We start from the raw sequence: 19,458 nt of genomic DNA, 5'->3' as shown, positions 1-19,458 counted from the left end.
ACTTGCAGAATTATTCCTGATTATAAAATAAGTCTTGGCTCTCTGTTAGCATTCATTGTCTCCTCCACCCCACCCATTGTTCATTTTTGTGTGACACTGGTGTCTTTCTCGGTAAGAGGTGTCAACTGCAAACTGGAAGAAGCCCTCTGAGTACGAGATGCCGGATGGCGTTTGTGATTCATACTTGCACATGGAGGCATTGAAAGGATGGAGGGCTCTCAAGAAGCAGTGTTTTCCTGTTTTCCTGACAAGGAGAGAGGGTAGGAGCTGCAGACAGATACGATGTTGATGAATGATCAGTGGGTATGTTGCCATTGGGAAGGTTGGTTAAAGGGAAGTATTGCATTTTTTATTACATGGATAATCTAGAGTTACTGTAAAAATATGTGAGGAGAGGAAGAAAAATTATTCGTAATTCTTTCCTGAAACACTATTGTATTCATGTATATCCTTCCAGAATGTTACTTCTGCAGATAGATAACATATGAAGGTATGTTTTTTCATTAAATGGAATCCTACTAATCATGTATGATGTTGTGATTTCCTAATTAAAATTACCAGTTTTCAAGTCAGTGAAAATATGCATGCATCATCATTTTTAAGTGGACACATTGGGTTCCACCGAGTGCACTAAGCTCATTCATTTTGCTAACCCCCCCCCCCCCCGTTGTTAGACCTGTAGGTGTGTGTCACTTTAAACAATGCCCTGGCAAACATACTTGTGAATGATATATATTTTTTCACTTATCTAGCTCTTCATTTAGGATAGATAACTGGAAATAGACTTGAGATAGGTCAAAATCTATGCCCAGTATATGGAGATTTTATATACGCCCAATTTGGGAGGAGAAGGTGTTTGTTTTTAATACTCTACTACTATGTTGCTCCTGTTCTGAGATTAGGTGAACTCTTGCCATTCATATGGCCACATTTAAAGGAACAAAGTGAGAAAAGCTGTTTCACATTTAATTACGTCTTGGGTCACAGAACCTTTGTGAATCTGACAAAGCTTTGAATGGTCCCCTGGAAAAATGCACATATATATACAATGCCAAGGGTCCATCTGCTCCTGAGTGCGGTTCAGTCGTTGACTTACAGGTACTTCCTAGCTTTTTGTTTTTAATTATTACCATTTTCATACCAGTTAAGAATGAAGTTAATTTCTTGTTTCTGCTCCAGTCTAATAAATACTTTATGCTCTTCCATGTATAGTCTGTTTTATATTGGACTGTTAAAAATAGTATGGAAACCAAGAATGAAATCATTCTGAAGAAGGATAGACTGCCCCTACTACTCTAGATTTACATTTGGTAGAGGGCTATCAAAGATTTATTTGAGGCATTTGGGTGAGACCAATTTAAACATATAGGATGTGATGTTCACATGCTTTACTTTACCCCATCTGTTCATGCATTTTTCCTGCTTGCAGGATTTATCCAGTTGACTATCTCACTGTCCCATTTGGCATGACCAAAGCCAGACTCATCATTTCTTTCTCAAAACGTGCTCCACCTCCTTGCATCCAGATTTCTGTTAATCATACCACTCTTCTTCCAGTCACTCATGGGGGAAACTTTAGATTCAGCTTGAGCTTTTCCTTGCCCTAAGTATTAATCAGGGATCTCCACAGAAACAGAACCAAGAGGATATTTAGTGTATAGAAAGAGAGAGGGAGAAAGGGAGAGAGATTTGTTACAAGGAATTGGCTCACAATTATGGAGGCTGGCAAGTCCCAAGATCAGCAGGGTGAGTCGGCTGGAGACCCAGTTCCAGTCCAAAGTGCCAGTAGGTTCAAGACCCAGGAAGAGCCTTTTTGTCAGTTTGAGTCCAAAAGCAGAATAAAACCTGATACTCCTTTTTAGACCATCAGGCAGGAAGCATTCTCTCTTACTTAGGAGAGGGTCAGCCTTTTGGTTCTTTTCAGGCCTTCAACTGATTGGATAAGGCCCACCGACATTACGGAAGGCGGTCTGTTTTGTTCAGTGTTGGTTCGCAAACTGGCCCCCATACACGAAGGGCAGGGAAAGACCAAAGAAAGAGTTAGACCACTCCAGATTGGCAGGTCGTGTGTTTAATAAGCAAGGGAGTGTACTTACAGGGCTTATCTTGAGTGGCCACAGAGAAATAGATCTTTATACCTGCCTGCCAGAATCTTAAAAGTTTATATAGAGGCCAGAACTGGATTCAGTCACATAGCATCTAGATAGTCTCAAAAATACCTATTCTCTCAAGGTGATGTCCTTGAAATCAGCTCCCACTGTGGAAACAGTGGGCAAAACACACATTTCAAGGACAGGGGAGGAGGTGAGGTGCCTCTGATTGCCAGGGTCCAGCTCACAGGTCAGCTGGTGGCCGCGTCTTCTTGATGACCTCCTCCAGCACTCAGTCTACTGATTTAAATGTTAGTCTCATCCAGAAGCATCACACTGGTCATCTCTTCTTCCTGCAGACCTGGTAGAAGTCACACAACAGATGCAGAGTGCAGAGTGACAGGATAAAATAGAACTGGCTTTTTCCTACGGGACTTACAGAATCCTGAGAGACACAGTTGGGAAAAGACAAGCAAATAAATCAGCATTGCAACCCTAGACAGGAAGCACTTTCAAGGTTGCAAAAGAGGTTTTAACCTTCAGGGAGAATATGTGTGGTGTATGGGAATGAAAGTAGGTATATGTTTCTCATACAGTTGATCCTCATTATTTGCAGACTGCGTATTTGAGAATTCACCTACTTGATACCCAGAGCACCTTCACCAGTGATTGGTTATCTGCTCTGTTCCACTTACCTAGTTATGCTGTTGGCCACGCCATTAACAGTGCCATTGTTTTTTTTTTTTTTTTTTTTATAAAGATTTTATTTATTTATTTGAGAGAGAGAATGAGATAGAGCATGAGAGGGGGGAGGGGCAGAGGGAGAAGCAGACTCCCCGCCGAGCAGGGAGCCCGATGCGGGACTCGATCCCGGGACTCCAGGATCATGACCCGAGCCGAAGGCAGTCGCTTAACCAACTGAGCCACCCAGGCGCCCCAGTGCCATTGTTAATTCTTGTTTTTAAAAGAGGTACCTGGGGCGCCTGGGTGGCTCAGTTGGTTAAGCGACTGCCTTCGGCTCAGGTCATGATCCTGGAGTCCCAGGATCGAGTCCCGCATCGGGCTCCCTGCTCGGCAGGTAGTCTGCTTCTCCTTCTGACCCTAACCCCTCTCATGTGCTCTCTCTCATTTTCTCTCTCTCAAATAAATAAATAAAATCTTTAAAAAATAAAATTAAATTAAATAAATAAATAAATAAAAGAGGTACCTGCTGGAAGACACTCTCATGGGCCCTGACAAGCTTTCCTCGCACCTTTTATGGTGTGTCAGTTGGCTCCTTGTGCTCTTTTAAAAACTAACCAGTTTAATCTCTGCTTTGATTCCCAAATTGATCAGACCTAGCTGCTGTCATCTAAGTGATAAGATTTGTTGCTCAAGCAAGAAAGAGTCAAAAATACGTTGGTCTGGTTTTCTTCCTATTTATGTTGAAGTTCTTCAAAAATACAAAAAAAATTTTTTTTTTGAAGATTTTATTTATTTATTCATGAGACATAGAGAGACAGAGAGAGAGAGGCAGGCTCCCCACAGAGCAGGGAGCCCGACACGGGACTCGATCCCAGGACCCCGGGATCATGACCTGAGCCGAAGGCAGACGCTTAACCGACTGAGCCACCCAGGTGCCCTTTTTTTTTAAATAATACAAAAATAACCCATATACCCTTTGCCCCAGTTGACTGGTTGTCAGCATTAGCCACATTTGCTCACTCTCACTGATTTGCCCACCCTCTTGTTCTCCTCCCTATGTCCCTGTCACCATCATGGTCATTCTTTTCTGTATGTTTTCCTGAGCCACGTGAAAGTAACTCACACACATAATGACACTTTCCTAAATTTTTCAGCATGTGTCTCCTAAGAACAAGCATATTCTCCTACATAGCCAAGAGACCAGTATCACATCCAGGACAGTTATCAGTGATGCAATAGCATTATCCGTTAGCGTAAAATACAATCCAGTACAAATTTCTCCATGCTCCCCCATTATACTCTTCCCTCTCCCGGCTCCCATCGGGATCCAATAAAGGGTCCACCCACTGGCTGCCATGTTTCTTTTGTCTCCTTAAATCTGGACCACCAGCACCTCTCCGCACCCCTGTACTCGCCCTTTTTTGTGTCTTCTGTGAGATTTCAGTTTTGAAGAGTCGAGGCCAGTTGTCTTGGATAATGTCCTGCCATCCGGACTTAATCTCATTGTCCTTAGATTCAGGTAAAATATTCTGACACGAATACTACATGAATGATGTGTGGTTCTCATTTTGTCACAACAGGAGGCACCCCGTGTATTGGGGATGCTCAGTTTGCTCATTTGCTTGAGATCTCCCTTTCTCCTTATAATTAGTAAGTGATATTTAAGGCCTAGTGAATATTCTGTTCTGCAGCAACTTTTCATCCAGGTTTTAGCATTCATTGGTGATGACCCTTGCCTGAATTATTACATGAGTGCTTGCAAAAGGTGCTTTTCCAGCTTGCTGGCATTCTATACGGAAGAGCTCTCTCTTTCCTCCCTAACTCTTCTTTCCCTATTTTTTTGAGTATCACTAGAAATTTATTGTTTGTTCAAAGTGTAGTCCATTACCGTCATTGTTCCTCTGATGCTCACACTGTCCCACATTTGCCAGTGGGAGCTTTGTCTGTCCAGTTCCTGTGTCCCTTTGGCATGTCCTGGTTAGTCTTTGAGCACCTCCTGGTTTTCTGACACAGAGTGTTTTTTTTTTCCCTTTGTTTCTTCCCAATAATATGATATAAGAAGCAATTATCTATTATTTTCTATCCATAGCTATATTTTATCAGAGCAGCCAACTATTTTAAATAAGCAAACAAAATGTATACCCCATTCATAGCTAGAAATAAAGTGCAATGTGTTTCTCCAGAAATGGATTTCTGGATCAGAGCCCAGCTACTAATAACCCAAATAAACAGGCGCTTCCTCTCAGCAAAGAGTAGGCCATTAAGAAATACCTGACTCGGCATTGTTTGTGTGTGAAAAGCCTCTTCCGTGACAGCAGAAAAAGGAAGGTGAATTGTACTTACAATTCAGAATGTAAAGTCATTCATCGGACAGGTGTTTTTATAATTTACGTCATGTGCCCCGCACCATCCTAAGTCCTATTATAGATATATAAGGATATATTGTTAAAAAGGCAAAAGGAGGTAAAGCGAGTTGAAAAATAGAAACAGGTCGATACATGACAGTGTATTTATTAATGTTATAGGAATTAATAGGGGAAGAGATAACACGGAGCAGAATGTGGGGGAACTAGTCTGTGAAGGAACTCAAAGCAAAAGTGAACTTTGAATCAGTGGTTGTGTTTCTGTGTGTTTGTGTAGTCATGGTACGAGACTTTTTCTGACATAAGAAGCTGTTAGCAGTGATTATCTTTGGGGAAGGGGCCAGAGGGACAAGAGAGAAGGAAGCAACCCTTCTGTGCATATATTACTCTTATAACAACAAAGACAAATTAAAGATTTTGGATGGGAAGAGGGGTCTATGCCAACTGAATAAAAGAGTTGAAGCCCAGGCATGGGCTGGGCTGGGGCATGAGAGCAAAGTTAGAATAGATCTTTTAGACTAAAGGGGACTGCCAAAAGGTTGTGACAAAAGTAGGCATGCCTTGGGGGGTCTAATGTAGCAAAACAATGATTTGCACGCACTCCGAAGGCTTCCTTGCCTTTATTCAGAAAAGAGTCACTATCAAGTTTAATTGCTTCTAGTTGATTTAAAATATACTTTGATTTATATTTTTGAAAACAGAGTCATTGGGATATGTCTTTTGAATAAGTCAACACATACCTGTGTATATTTATGATGTCTTTGAACAATTTGTTTTGATCCACCATTTCTGAAATGACACTCCTCAAAAACCCCTTCTCTGACTTTGCCAAGATCATTTTTTCTTTTAATTACCACAAAGGTTTAGATGCCAGTGATCATGTATCTGCCTATGGTACCATCTTTGAAATAATCGTGTCCCCAGGGTAGACAATGCCCCTTGTCACACTCTAATGATTCAGCATTTGGGGACAGGATGCCACAGTAAAATGATTTTTGTGGGTTAATCAGTTTTGTACTTACATACTGGGCTGCTTTCAGCTGTGGATTCCACTAATTCCTCACGCTTCACTGTGATGATTTATGCACAGGTAAGAATGAGAGGAATGTGTATGTACAAGGCACTCTGTAAATGGATGACCCTTCCCTTTCTCCTCGTAAAGCCAACTGTTAACAACTACAGGGTTTTTGTGCTTGGCTTGGTTTGGATGTTTGGCGGGGAGTAGGGTGGGGGTAGCTAGAGTTTTTTTGGTTGTGCCTCCATTGAATATAACAAATTGTATCCAAGGAAAATTCTCAAGACTCTCAAAATAAATTCAATTTGTATTTACTCCAGTCCAAATGGTCCCAATTCTCAATAATTCATTCATCCAAGTGAGCTTTTAAGAACTGGTATTTAAAAAAAAAAAAAAAAAAGAACTGGTATTTTACTCCTCCTCATTCTAAGCCACTTATTTATTACTTTCCTTGTAAGTCCAAAAATAAGCATAAGAAACTCAAGGCAATTTTGTTTTACCTGTGCTTAAGTCTCATCCGGTGGTGGCGATGGGGTGTTCATCCCGTTATGGGTCACTTATGGGGTCAAAGAACTAGTTTTTCTCCCTTCTACTCTCTGACAGATATCCTGGAACAGATTAGGAACAAGTGGGAAATGGCTCAGGTGTAACACCATTCTCTACTCCACTTCCTAGCTCATTCCCCAAAATCAACAGAGGCAATACGAACACCTTGGGAAAAAATGAATATCTGCATGATAACATTCATCATAGAAACTGGGCCCCAAAGTCACATGGTGTGGCTTTTTAAAACAACTATCACCATCTCAGCTCCACACTGTTTAGATGATGATGTTGGGGAGCTTCTAAGTTTTTGAAACGAAAACTTTCAATATTTAATGTAGTTAAAAAAAAGTTTTTCCACAGACAGCTTTCAGCATTACCACAAATCTCTGTCTGTGAGGTGATGGTTATTGTAGTGTACCCCTTAAAATTTCTGTTTTTTTTAATGTATTACCAATGCTGGGGTAGATACAAACACAGAACAAAATATTCTTCAAACAGCTCTTTCATAGCACTTGCTGTTCAATAGTGAATGAGATTTTTTTCTTCTCACTATAATCATTTTTGGTATTTTTGTTAAAACTTGAATTATAATTCTATTATATTTATAATTTTATTTAAAAAAATTGTTCTCCTAGCTTTTCACTTTACTGGTTGTGTTAAACAGTCTCAGCTTTGTAATTCTCGGTTTCACTCTACATTTTTCATTTAGTGGATTATAGAAATGTAAGGCTCAATCTCAGTAACCTTTTCTAGAAACGGACTAGAAGAAAGTAAGCTAGCATTCATTGCCAATTTTGGGGAAAATTATGTTGTGTCATATCTAAAAAATGAATTTCCTAGGATTCTGAGATTGCATCCACTGGTTAGTTTAGTATCCACACAAAACTAGAGAAAAACAAATTAGGACAACTGGATGTTAGCATAACAAATCTACAAAAAGATGGGTAAAGGGACCGTTAAAGAGGCTGCTTATAGAAAAATAAACACAGACATACACTTGTGTCCATGCTGAAGCTATTGCTAAATCACTCTAAAGGGTGGGAATCATAAGTAATGATTTGAATGAGGAATTAAGACAAACTTATTAAAACTAGCAGTGTCTTCTATCCTTTATTTCTCCCATTTTCTCATCTAAAAAAAAGGTAAAAAAAATGCTTCTAATTAGATGCTCACAAAGAGTTCAACATGCTTGGTTGAATGATAGAATACCCAAAAGCACTGCATTTAAACTGATTTCCAACTGGGGAAGCTCCTGCAGGGCATAGTTTCCCTTTTTTTTTTTTTGTTCTGGTTTTGTTTGTTTTGTTTTTAAGAAAAAAAAAAGAATTCTCTTCAGGTTACCGGTTATATAAATGCCCTAGGAAGGGGGCGAGACAGACGGGGAGAGGGAATTGTTTAAAAGTGAATCGGTTTTTCAATGGAAACCCCAATTATGAATTCCTTTAAAAACACTTTTTGTTAAAATATATAAACAGTGCAATGTCATAAGAGTATAGCTCAGTGTCTTTTTGTAAATTGAAGATATCATGTACTCAGAACCCAAATCAATAAAGAGAACATTATCAGCACTCCACAAGCCTTTGTATTTCCTCATCACTCTACCCCAGCAAGGATAACCACTGCTGGGATTTATCCCATAGATTAGTTTTCCTGTTGTTCTTTCTAAAATGGAACTGGGCTACTCCTCAATATTGGAGATTCGTCCATATTTTTGCATGCTGGTGTGGATGGTTTGTCCTCAGGGCTTTATGTTTTTTCATTGTGTGAATACACCACAAAATTTATGTATCCTTTTTACTACTGATGGGTATTTGGGTAGTTTCCAGTTTCAGGCTGAATAGTGCCTATATATATTGGTACTTATCTTTTAGTGAATGGTCATTCTAGGAATGGAATTGCTAGGTCATAGGTTTTGCATCTATTCATGTTTGGAAGATACTGCCAAGCAGTTTTCCAAAATAGATGCCCCAAATTGCATTCCCATGAGCAATACATACTCCAGTTACTCTGCATCATTTCTAAAACTTGGTATTTTCTGTCTTTTTTCATTTTAACCACTCTAGGGGATATATGGTGGTTTTAATTTTAATTTTTCTGATAACTCATGCAGATGAGCCCCTTTTCATGTATTTGTTCATAGAGGGATATTTCATGTTCAGAGATTGGAATACCCGTTATAAAGTTGTCAATGTTCCCCAGGTTGATGTATAGATATAATACAATCCCAGTCAAATTACTAGCAATTTTCTTTTGCAGAAACCAAGAAGCTCATTAAAAAATTCACATGGAGGAGCATCTAGGTGGCTCAGTCAGTTAAGCATCTGCCTTCAGCTCAGGTCATGATCCGAGGGTCCTGGGATCGAGTCCTGCATTGGGCTCCCTGCTCCATGGGGAGCCTGCTTCTCCCTCTGCCTTTGCATGCCACTCCCCCTGCTTGTTCTCTCTCTGTTTTTTCAAAAAAATAAAATCTTTAAAAAAAAAATTCACATGGTTATACAAAGGACCAAGGCTAGCCAAGGAATTCTTAAAGAAGAAAGCTAAAATACTCCCACTGTTGTACATAAAACCTATTCGAAAGCTTTGGTAACTAAGACTGCATTACTGGTGCAAGGCTAGGCTAACTGATCAATGGAACAAGTACAGTCCAAAAAGAGACCCACTTATATACTGTCACCTGATTTATGGCAAAGATGACACTACAGTGCAATGGGAAAGGGATAGTCTTTTCAATAAATGGTGCTCAGCCAATTGGGTAGCTGTTGAGAAGGAAAAGAATCTTAACCTCTTCCTCATTTCATGCATAAAAGTGGATCGTAGATTTAAGTGGGAAAAGTAAGTGTGTGTGTGTGTGTATTATTTTAGAGGAAAACAAAGGAAAACTTTATTACCTTAGAGTACACAAAGGTTTTTTAAACAGTACACAAGCACCATAAAAGAAAAAAATTAATACATTGGCCATGTTAAAATTGTGATGGCAACAACACCATTATTAAGAGAATAAAAAAGCAAAATGAGTGAAAATGTCTGAAAAAAGATCCACATCCAGAATATATTTTTTAAAACTCCTACAAATCAATTTTTTTTAAAGAGTGAAACCAGCTTTTATAAAATGGGTAAAAAATATGAACATTCACAAAAGGTGATATCCAGATAGCCAGTTAACATGGGGGGGGGTTCCTTTGTTTTTTTTTCCTTTTCTCCTTACTTTTAATAAGAGAATGTAGGTGTCATGTACATATTCAGCTACTTCTTTACTACTGACACTCTAAAATAGCATGCCTATGAAACATCAGTAATGTGAGTAATTACAATAAAACGTGATGTCCTCTAAATATTAGTGTTTTAGGTTCATGATGTTTGATGCCATGGACATACAAACATGTGAAATCTAAAGGATGCAACAGCAGGAAACACCAGATGGTTTCACACATACTTATAACCGTAAAAAAAATTAGCTTTTCCATTACCATGAAATGTGAGCAAGCAGATCTCCCCTGCTGCCTGCTTCACCCTCCACCACCTCCCCCCTCCACTCTCTCTCTCTCTCTCTCTCTCTCACACACACACACACACACACACACACACACACACACACACACTCTAATCTTTGAGCTATGGACAGCTCATCCCTGACCCAGAGCCCCATCAAGTTCACTATTGCTGGTGACTAGTATCATCTTTAGGAAAATAATGAAGGGACACCTAAGTGACAGGGATAGGTGAAGGTGCAGAAGCCTGTTGTGTTCTCTGCTTGGAAACTGTTCAAAGCTGAAGGGTTTTTTTTGTTGTTGTTGTTGTTTTTTAGGTAAATGAAGTAGGTGTGAACTTGACCAGGTCAAAACGTTCTGCTCCCATACATATTAATTAGAATCATCTGGAGGGCTCTGAAAACTTGCTGACACCTGGGGTTCTGGTTGCAGTCTGGGTCCTGGGAGTTTTAAAAGCTCCCTAGGTGATTCTGATGTGCTGGTAAGGCCATGACCCCTGCTGGTGCTTGGGTCGGGGGCACAGTTAAAACTGAAATACTCCTTTGATTGCCCCAAAGAGCAGCCGTGTTAGGCTGCATCGTTTGTGTTTTGGCTCGACTGAGGAGGAGGGGGACCTTTTCTTTTTAGAGTTCTTCTCCAGGGATTATGAGTCCTGGGGACGCCTAACAGGAAGTGTAAAAATCTTTTCAAGAAGATGCTCAGATTTTCTACAGAGATTTCCCTCCCTTCCTAATTACCCCGTGAGCACCTCACTGAAGATAACGTGCACACAGAACCAGCTCAGCAGAAGAGGCTACTGCAGAAAAGAAAGGCCTAGATTGCTGGTCCATCCGGCCCTCCTTCCTCTTTCCTTCTCCTTGGCCCCACCACACTGATTAAGAATTCATGATTGTAACTCCAGTATTTCAGTACTGTGAAAGCACAAAGCCCTGGCAGCTCCTTCCAAAGAGAAACATGGTGGTAGTGGCTGTTTAAATTTTTATTTTTTAAATGCCATTGTGGGGGCGCCTGGGTGGCTCAGTTGGTTAAGCAACTGCCTTCGGCTCAGGTCATGATCCTGGAGTCCCAAGATCGAGTCCCGCATCGGGCTCCCTGCTCAGCGGGGAGTCTGCTTCTCCCTCTGGCCCTCCCCCTCTCATGTGCTCACTCTATCATTCTCTCTCTCTCTCTCTCTCAATAAATAAATAAAAATCTTTAAAAAATAAAAAAATAAAAAAAATAAATGCCATTGTGAATACAGATGTACTATAATGAAAATACATCACTAGAATTTTTACATAATTCATACAGCCTTTTGTAGCCGCTTTCTTCCATGATGAATATCTTATTTACTTTCCTCTTTAGTAACCAGAAATAATTGATGCACTATATTTTAATACTTTGTATTTATACTGCTTTAATTGATTTCATAAGTTATTCCAAATGCTGACCGCAAAGGTTATTTTATACTCATCTGATAATCTATTTAAGGTTGTGATATGTGGGGGGAAAATAGGTTATATACAACAGTTTGAAGAAATGCAGTAGAAGAGTCTAAATAAAGGTAAATAAAGGAAAACTTTTAAAGGTTAATCCTACTAATTTATTATTTAGCTAGTAGTTTTTTTCATATAGTTCTTCTATTGCTTTACCCATGTCTTCTGCCAACCAAAAAAAAAAATAAACCTCCAGAGAAACAAAAGATCATTTCTCAGTGGATGCTCAGCAGAACAACTTCTTCATAGTAACGATCAGCCATGGCTGAAGTTTAAGAGAGGGAATTTCAGGGGGCCCCTGGGTGGCTCCTGTTAACTGGCAGTCAGTTAAGCATCCGACTCTTGATTTCGGCTCAGGTCATGATCTCAGGGTCGTGAGATCCAGCCCCGGGTCAGGCTCCAGCTCGGCAGGAAGTCTGCTTGAGATTCTCTCCCTCTGCCTCTGCCTCTGCCCAAGTCAGGTGTGAGCGGCATCCTGCTCCATGCCTGAGGGCAGTGGCAATCACTGATGAGTAGGTACACTCCTTCCCTTTTTCCTTTCCTTTCTCTGCCTCCCAGTCAACTGGGCCAAAAATTAACAGAGATGAAAATGCTCCCCAAACAAATAGGGAGCAAAGGATTTAGATCAGAAAAATGGAATTCTAGTATTGGATGCATCCTGTATTCATAATACCGAGAGTCACAGTCTAACTTCTCTGGACTTTAGCTTTCCTTTTCTCAGACAAATGAAGAATATAACACTACTGGTCCTGTCTAACCTACTGAAAATGCTGAGAATCTGCATGGGATAATATATATGATATGTGTAAAACTACCAAGAAATTACTGAATTATTGAGTAACCAAAATATTCCAAATTATGGTTCATAGTATACAAATTTCGGTCTTTTATTACATAACAATATTCTGAGATAGTAAGAATCAGAGTAAGGGTTGTAGATTAAAATTTTATCTCCTATTTGCCCTTTGGTTGGTAGAAGTCATGGGTAAAGCAATAGAAGAACTATAAGATATGAAAAAAACTACTCACACGTCCCTCCAGCCCACACACTGACTTGCCTACTTGACATTTCACCCGGGGTGAGTAGGACACCTGCTATCAGCCTTGCTCTCTCCAGCACAACTCTTGCCTGGACACAGACCTGTTGAAAACTCCTGGGACTCTCCCATGCAGTGGCCCAGTGTGGCCCAGCTGAGTGTCGCATTCTGAACCTGCCTACACAATGGGGGTACCAAGGCCTTCTTCCCACCTTTAAAAAATTCCCACTCAAACACATGGGCATGATGCCTCTAGAAATCTTTGCTTCTTCCAGCTTTGACCCTCTTCCAGCCTAGCAAAGGCAACAGTAATGATTATTTGGATTTCTTAGCAACCAGCATAACCTCAAGAGCTGGAGACCAGAGGAAAGAACCCTCCAGAGAGCCAGTTTGTCTCACTCTGTGGCAGGTGCTTTGGAAAAGAATATTGTTATTAAAGGTGGCTTATGACATTATGTTCAGGGTCAATTTTCATTGCCAAGAGTACCGGCCAGGGGTTTTTCTGCCAGTATTTGCTTATGCTTAAAATACTTTGAAATACTGATAAGTTACTCCTCCTCTATATAAATACTTATGTATATAACTATGTACATATATAAATACATCTGTGCACACACATATGTATATACAGATAAAATGTGCACATGCGTGCATACACACATAAACACAATCACATTCCCATACACACCCAGCATACATATATATAAAACTTTTGGGGAACGGGGACCATTTTTCTTCCTTCTTTGTTTCCCTTCTCTGATTCTGTCCCAGTAGTCAACAGAGCGGGCTGTGCTTTGTGGTGGTGTTGCCTTGGAGTTTAGTGCCGACCCTCTTGTTCAAAGGCCCGTATTCCCTTTTCCTCCGATGCCACGGACAGCAGCAGGGGCCGCTGACTGAGCCGAAGCCGCCAGTGCTTTTACTGCAGTCTCAGCCCACAGGCTTGCTTGAAATCCAACTCACGTTACAGCGCTCAGGCTCAGGCACCGTTACAACTGAGGGCTACATTCAATTTTAAGCAAGAACAAACTAAATCTGCCTTGCAGAGAAAAGTAGGAGCAGCCTCCTGTGGTATTTCTTTAAATGGATTAATATGTTGATCTGAGAGAAGTCGGGAGCCATCCTTCATGTTTTCATTATTAAGCCAGGTGAAATGAAAACCAAATCTCACTGCTAAATGCCACCTCTGGGAATTTCGCTGTGTTATTTCTATTTTAAAGCAACCTGCAGGATTTCTCCTTTAGTTAAAACATAATGTTGTAAATATAAAATTTCAGTACTCCTTTTTTATTTTTTAACTTTAGACACCATTATTTGCTTTCTATTTGCAGAGCTCATACCAGGAACATTTTATAATGTTAACTGGCTCTGACTATCTAATCATGTGAGAAACAGTTGCTGTGTATCTACCTTCACATGTTAGAGAAATTGCAGCCTGAGCCTGGTAATAAAGTAGTAATTACCAGCATACTGCATCATAGTCCTTAGCAGATACCTACTTCTTTACTCACTTAAATCTTTGTTTTGTTTTAAAGGTTTTATTTATTTATTTGTCAGAGAGAGAGAGAGCATAGGCGGGGGAAGGGGAGGAAGCAGAGGGAGAGGGAGAAGCAGGCTCCTTGCTGAGCAGGGAGCCTGATGCAGGACTCGATCCCAGGACCCTGAGATCGTGACCTGAACTGAAGGCAGACACTTAGCCAACTGAGCTACCCTGGCATCCCTAAGTGTTTTTAAGTGAAGTTACCAGTCATAAAATAAAGAGTAGGGATTAATTGGTAATTTTTGCCATGCTAGGTTATTCTTGGTAATTTAGGGTAAAATACTTCTCCATGTTCTGGGCTTTCACTCAGTATCTGTTTATAAATGAGTAGATATCCATATGATTTTCAGAGAATTAAAGAATACTTTTCTCTGTTTTGTTAGAGTCACAAACGCTGAACTTGAACTTGCCATTCTGTGCTGCTTATCTGAGTTCAAGGGGAAAGTTCTGGAGGAAGACTCAGCATTGCTTTACTGTTATTCACAAGGCAAAATGCAAACTGCTGGAAGGGTGTTTCTTCTTTTTCTTCAAGAAGATGGAATTAGGCTGCAGTGGTAGGTTAGGGTCTTGTGATACTACCATGATGTTTGTTGTGATTTGAAACCCTTAGAGGTTTGCGAGCAGTTGCCGGGCTACTTCTGGGAAGTCAGGACTGCCTTGCAGCAGTCAAGATTTCTCTCCCTAAGGGGACCCAGAATACCTCCTTATGTTAAGCTTTTTCTGTTTGTACAAACAGATAATAGGAGGTTCAGAAGTTCCGGTTGCACAGAACAGATCTGAGATGGGAGTTTATTCTAATAACACCCAGAGAAATGGGGCAGCTCAGCAAAGATCCCCAGCAGTTCACCTTTCCCCTTGCTTTGCTGCCCCTCCTTCACTTCCCCACCCCCCACCCCCACTGCTTACTCTTTCTGCCACCAGCTGCGGCGGCGGGCTGGCTGACTCTGTTTCAAACAGTTGCTTCAATTCCTTCAGTTTGGAGCTCCCCACCTGCCAGGGGCAGAGTTCCTGTGGTCTGGGCGGGTACCTGTGGTCCACGCACCTTTGCCACTCTGCAGAGAAGGGACCATGAGCCCCGGCTCATTTCATCTGGGGCTTAGGCTGTGTCTCTGCCGCATGCTCTTCCTCTTCAGAGGAGCAATGGAGCTTTGTTGTCTTGGATCTGATACGGGATTATTCATTTCTTACCTTTGGCTCCTGTTTTGGCAAACACTCTAGAAGACAGATGATCCAGTCCTATTGGAGAATTCACTATTGAATGACCAAGATTATAAATCTGTTTGGTTACCTCTGGAGAACTCCATGTGAAATGAGAATGTCTGGTTTGTCCCACCTGCCTCCAAAGATCTCTCAAGACTTTTCTGTCTGCCCATTTTTCTTAGCCATATGCACCAACCGATACTTATTTCACAGGGAACATGTATGATGCTTTGGAACCCATGCAAACTGTAACATACAATAATAGATATAGATATAGATACATAGTGTGAACACAAGCTGTAACATACCAAAACTCTCTGCTTTGCTTTGTTTAATGCTTCAGACTTTTCTAAGTGCTCTCCCATTCATCATCATTTTAATCTTCAAAGTAACTGGGAGAGGCCATTATCCACCTTTTGCTGCTGAGAAAACAGGCCTACCACGACAGACAGAACCAGTATTAGAATCCCAGTTTTCTGATGGGTTCCCCAACATCTTGCTACCAAAGTGCATGATCATTAAATGATAAGTGTATGCATGGCTCCCCCACCCCCACCCCCACCCCACCCCACCAAGCACACGTACACACAGCTGTTGAGACTCAGGTATTGAAAAATGAGAGAATTTACCAGCATCAATAACTTCCATTCAGTATGTGATCTCGGTAGCTGAGAAATTAATTATTAGCCTAGTAAAGTCAGAGTCTGAAAACCTATCCTGTGTTTCTGCAGTGTCGTTAGCCATCAGTCTAACCGTAGGCTGTGCAGGCAAGTTAGTGATTCCGTATAGAGAAGAATCCGTGTTTCCATCTCACTCTTCTTCCTAACATGCATCCATTCAGCCAGCCATCCTGTTAGAGTGACATCATTTTACAAAGTCCCAGACCTGGGGGAAAGGGACCTGAATTCTGACGCCCCCCAAGACTAAGTATATAATTTGGGTTAAGTTACTGTACATTTGTTGATCTGATTTTTTTTAATCTATAAAATGAGGTTTTGGGGATTTTGTTTAATGATGTTTCATCTGTGTGCAGCATGGTCTTAGGTCCCACACACTACTATCTACTACATTATCCCCCTTTGTAACCTCCTTTCCCACCCACTCCAGGGCTGAGAGACTGAGAAGGTTAGTGTCACTGATATATTAAAAGTCTTCCTTAGATAGGCCCAATTTCCAGGTATTGTGCAGAATTCACTCTGCTGTTTAATTCCACTGAATTATATTTTTTATGTTAACTTAATAGGCTAATATTTTTTGAACTTGTAAGATTGAATGTATGGAGGGAAATCAATATTTCTGATAATGACTTGATGGGGGTGGGCAGGTTCAGCAGAAAGTCATTTAAAACTCACAGACTAATATTGATTAACATTATTGGCTTAAAGATAGAGAATATCTAATTTATAGGGGGCTTTTTCTTGGTTTATTTTATAACTTGTGTAAAAACTGTAGCCCCAGCATTTGTGATAACATTTAGCAAGTCATTTTCTGTACCAGATTTAGGGAAGAACCAGCAATTTGGAATCAGAGCACTCTGTGTATCCCTGTATAGGGCATTCTCAGGCTTTATTCCTACAAGTTAGCATCCTTACGTGGGATTTCTGCTTCTAAGGGACAAGCAGTTTTCTCCTTTGGAATTATTAGAATCTTTCTTTTACATCTTTCAGTATTCACAGAGTGTGTGATCATTCCATTCAAGTGTTGAGGAATGACTAGAGACATCGGTAGTTCCTCACATTTGTCGAGTACCATTAACAGTGGTTCCCAATTCTGGCTACGCCTCAGAATGTGTTTTTTTAAGATCACACAGATGATTTTGGTGATTATCCCTATTGAAAACCACAGATTTACCCAGAGTGTCAGGTTATAATTCACATGATTTTATGTCCCTTTCACTCATCACAAGAAAGATAACGCAAGTGTTATTGATGACCCCCTCTTTCACAGAGAAGGAAACTGAGGCTCTCGGGTTAAGTGAGCTGCCCAAGGTAACACTTCATCTACTTGTTTTCCCAGTGTCCAACTTCTCCACCACCCCACTGTGTTGTAACCTGAGGTTTTAGCCGTGTTTCAGATTGTCAGAGTTTCAACGGAAACAAAACTGAAAAACACAGTATATTGTGACAATCACGGGACCACTGAGAGGCAAAGTTAGGTGAATAATCGTCTCATTTAAGGAACCTGAAAGCGCAGAGGTCCTAAGTATCCTTTAAGGACATGCCATACCACTGTTGTTACATGTACAATCTGTATGTAAATAAAACACTAAATATTCTTACTGCTTTAATCAGCCCTTTATAGCATCCTCCACCCACCAGCAAGTTCACCAATAGAAGGCAGGGGGTAAAGCATCAGCCCAGCCACACATTTACAGTAGCCTTCTGGTCTAGCCTGAAAACCCTACCCAGCCATTAGTAGAGTAGACCCAAAGAGGAGGACTTTCTGCAGAAGGACACAGTTCATATCCCATTAGCTGGGAACAGTTCCCATTGGCATGTTCATTTCAGCTGGGTTATGAGATTAGCTAGTAGTCAGCTCAGGCAGTGAGGAAATAGCCTTCTGGAGGGCGGGACTATAGGAGGAAGGGTGCCTGCAGGAGGTGGACAGCCAGGGGAAGGAGGGGCGGCGTGGGGGTGCAAGTCAGAGGGAGGGAGCTGGACACCGTCTCCGCTTCCCCGCTCACCTCCACCATCCATGCCTTCTGACAGCACATTCGTTCCAAAGAAGATACACTGAGATATACTTTTTTCCCAGATTAGAAGGCTGAAAGATGACTAAAAGCCAGCCCTGTTTCCTTGTTTAATCTACTATGTCCTGGCAGGCACTGAGATACTACAGATACGTTGTCAGATTACAAGTTGTTTATCTCCTGTGGCTGTTTCCCAAGTGGCATAAGTTATATGGGTGGTAAGATTTTCCCAAGAAATGCTTTTGGCATCACCTGCTGCCTCCCTGATGAGGGAGGCAAGGTGCTGGAGCAGGAGAAGCCAGAGCTGAGAGTCTCCCACTGTGTACGTGCATGCCAACCAGAGGCAAGTCAGTTAACTCCTCTGGGTTCTATAGTTTCTGCATCTACAAAATGAAATTGAGTTAGTGATTTATTTCTAAGGTCCTTTCCAATTCTCTTACTCAGTGATTCCAGTGACTCATGTTGGCAAGAGTATTATAGTCCTACTGTCATTCATTCACGAAATCTGTGTGTATCACCTTCTATGTCTCAGGGGTTATGCTAGATGCTGTGGGGAATACAAAGGGGAGTCCCACAAAGACCTGCCCTCCTGCAGCCTACCATCCAGCCAAGGAGAGGACTAATTCTCCCAGAAAGTGGGGGCGCCTGGGTGGCTCAGTTGGTTAAGCATCTGCCTTCAGCTCGGGTTATGATCCCAGGGTCCTGGGATCGAGCCCCATGTCGGGGTCCCTGCTCAGCGGGGAGCCTGCTTCTCCCTCTTCCGCTCCCCCTGCTTGTGCTCTCTCTCTCTCTCTGTCAAATAAATAAAATCTTGGGCACCTGGGTGGCTTAGTCGTTAAGCGTCTGCCTTCGGCTCAGGTCATGATCCCAGGGTCCTGGGATCGAGTCCCACATCGGGCTCCCTGCTCGGCAGGAAGCCTGCTTCTCCCTCTCCCACTCCCCCTGCTTGTGTTCCTGCTCTCACTATCTCTCTCTGTGTCAAATAAATAAATAAAATCTTTTAAAAAATAAATAAATAAATAAATAAATAAGTAAAATCTTTAAAAAAAAAAATTCTCCCAGAAAGTGAAAGGAAAAATATCAGTTGAGAAAGCCATGGAAAAATAAACTTATATTTATTAAGCCTCTCTCTGTGCCCTAGGACCTCTTCTTGATACTTTATATACATTTAATATAATTACCACGATAATTCTGTGAGGTAGATATTACTGTCCCATTTTATAGATAAGGGAGCAAACATTCAGAGAATAAGTAATCCGCCCCTAGTTGTGCAGCTAGTATGTTGAGCCACAATTCAGAAACAAGCCCTTCTGATTTCAAAACTCAGGCTTTTT

The 19,458-nt window shown here is 41.1% G+C and overlaps 1 protein-coding gene across 8 annotated transcripts in view; it reads left to right on the top strand.

The window, feature by feature from the left end:
* Positions 1-19,458, top strand: part of LYRM4 (LYR motif containing 4) — a 267,655-nt gene that overhangs the window by 95,705 nt on the left and 152,492 nt on the right. Inside the window, exon 3 of one of the 8 annotated variants that reach the window (XM_078055648.1) lies at positions 117-523. The exons of the other annotated variants lie outside the window; for them this stretch is intronic. Coding sequence (XP_077911774.1) covers positions 117-203 — 87 coding nt within the window. The 3' untranslated portion in view covers positions 204-523. Of the gene's footprint in view, positions 1-116; positions 524-19,458 lie in introns of those variants that run through there. 8 annotated transcript variants of the gene reach the window in all.

This window comes from Halichoerus grypus, chromosome 9, assembly GCF_964656455.1.
Source record: "Halichoerus grypus chromosome 9, mHalGry1.hap1.1, whole genome shotgun sequence".
In the NCBI taxonomy this organism is placed as follows: Eukaryota; Metazoa; Chordata; class Mammalia; order Carnivora; family Phocidae; genus Halichoerus; species Halichoerus grypus.
This window is presented reverse-complemented; position numbering and strand designations above follow the sequence as displayed.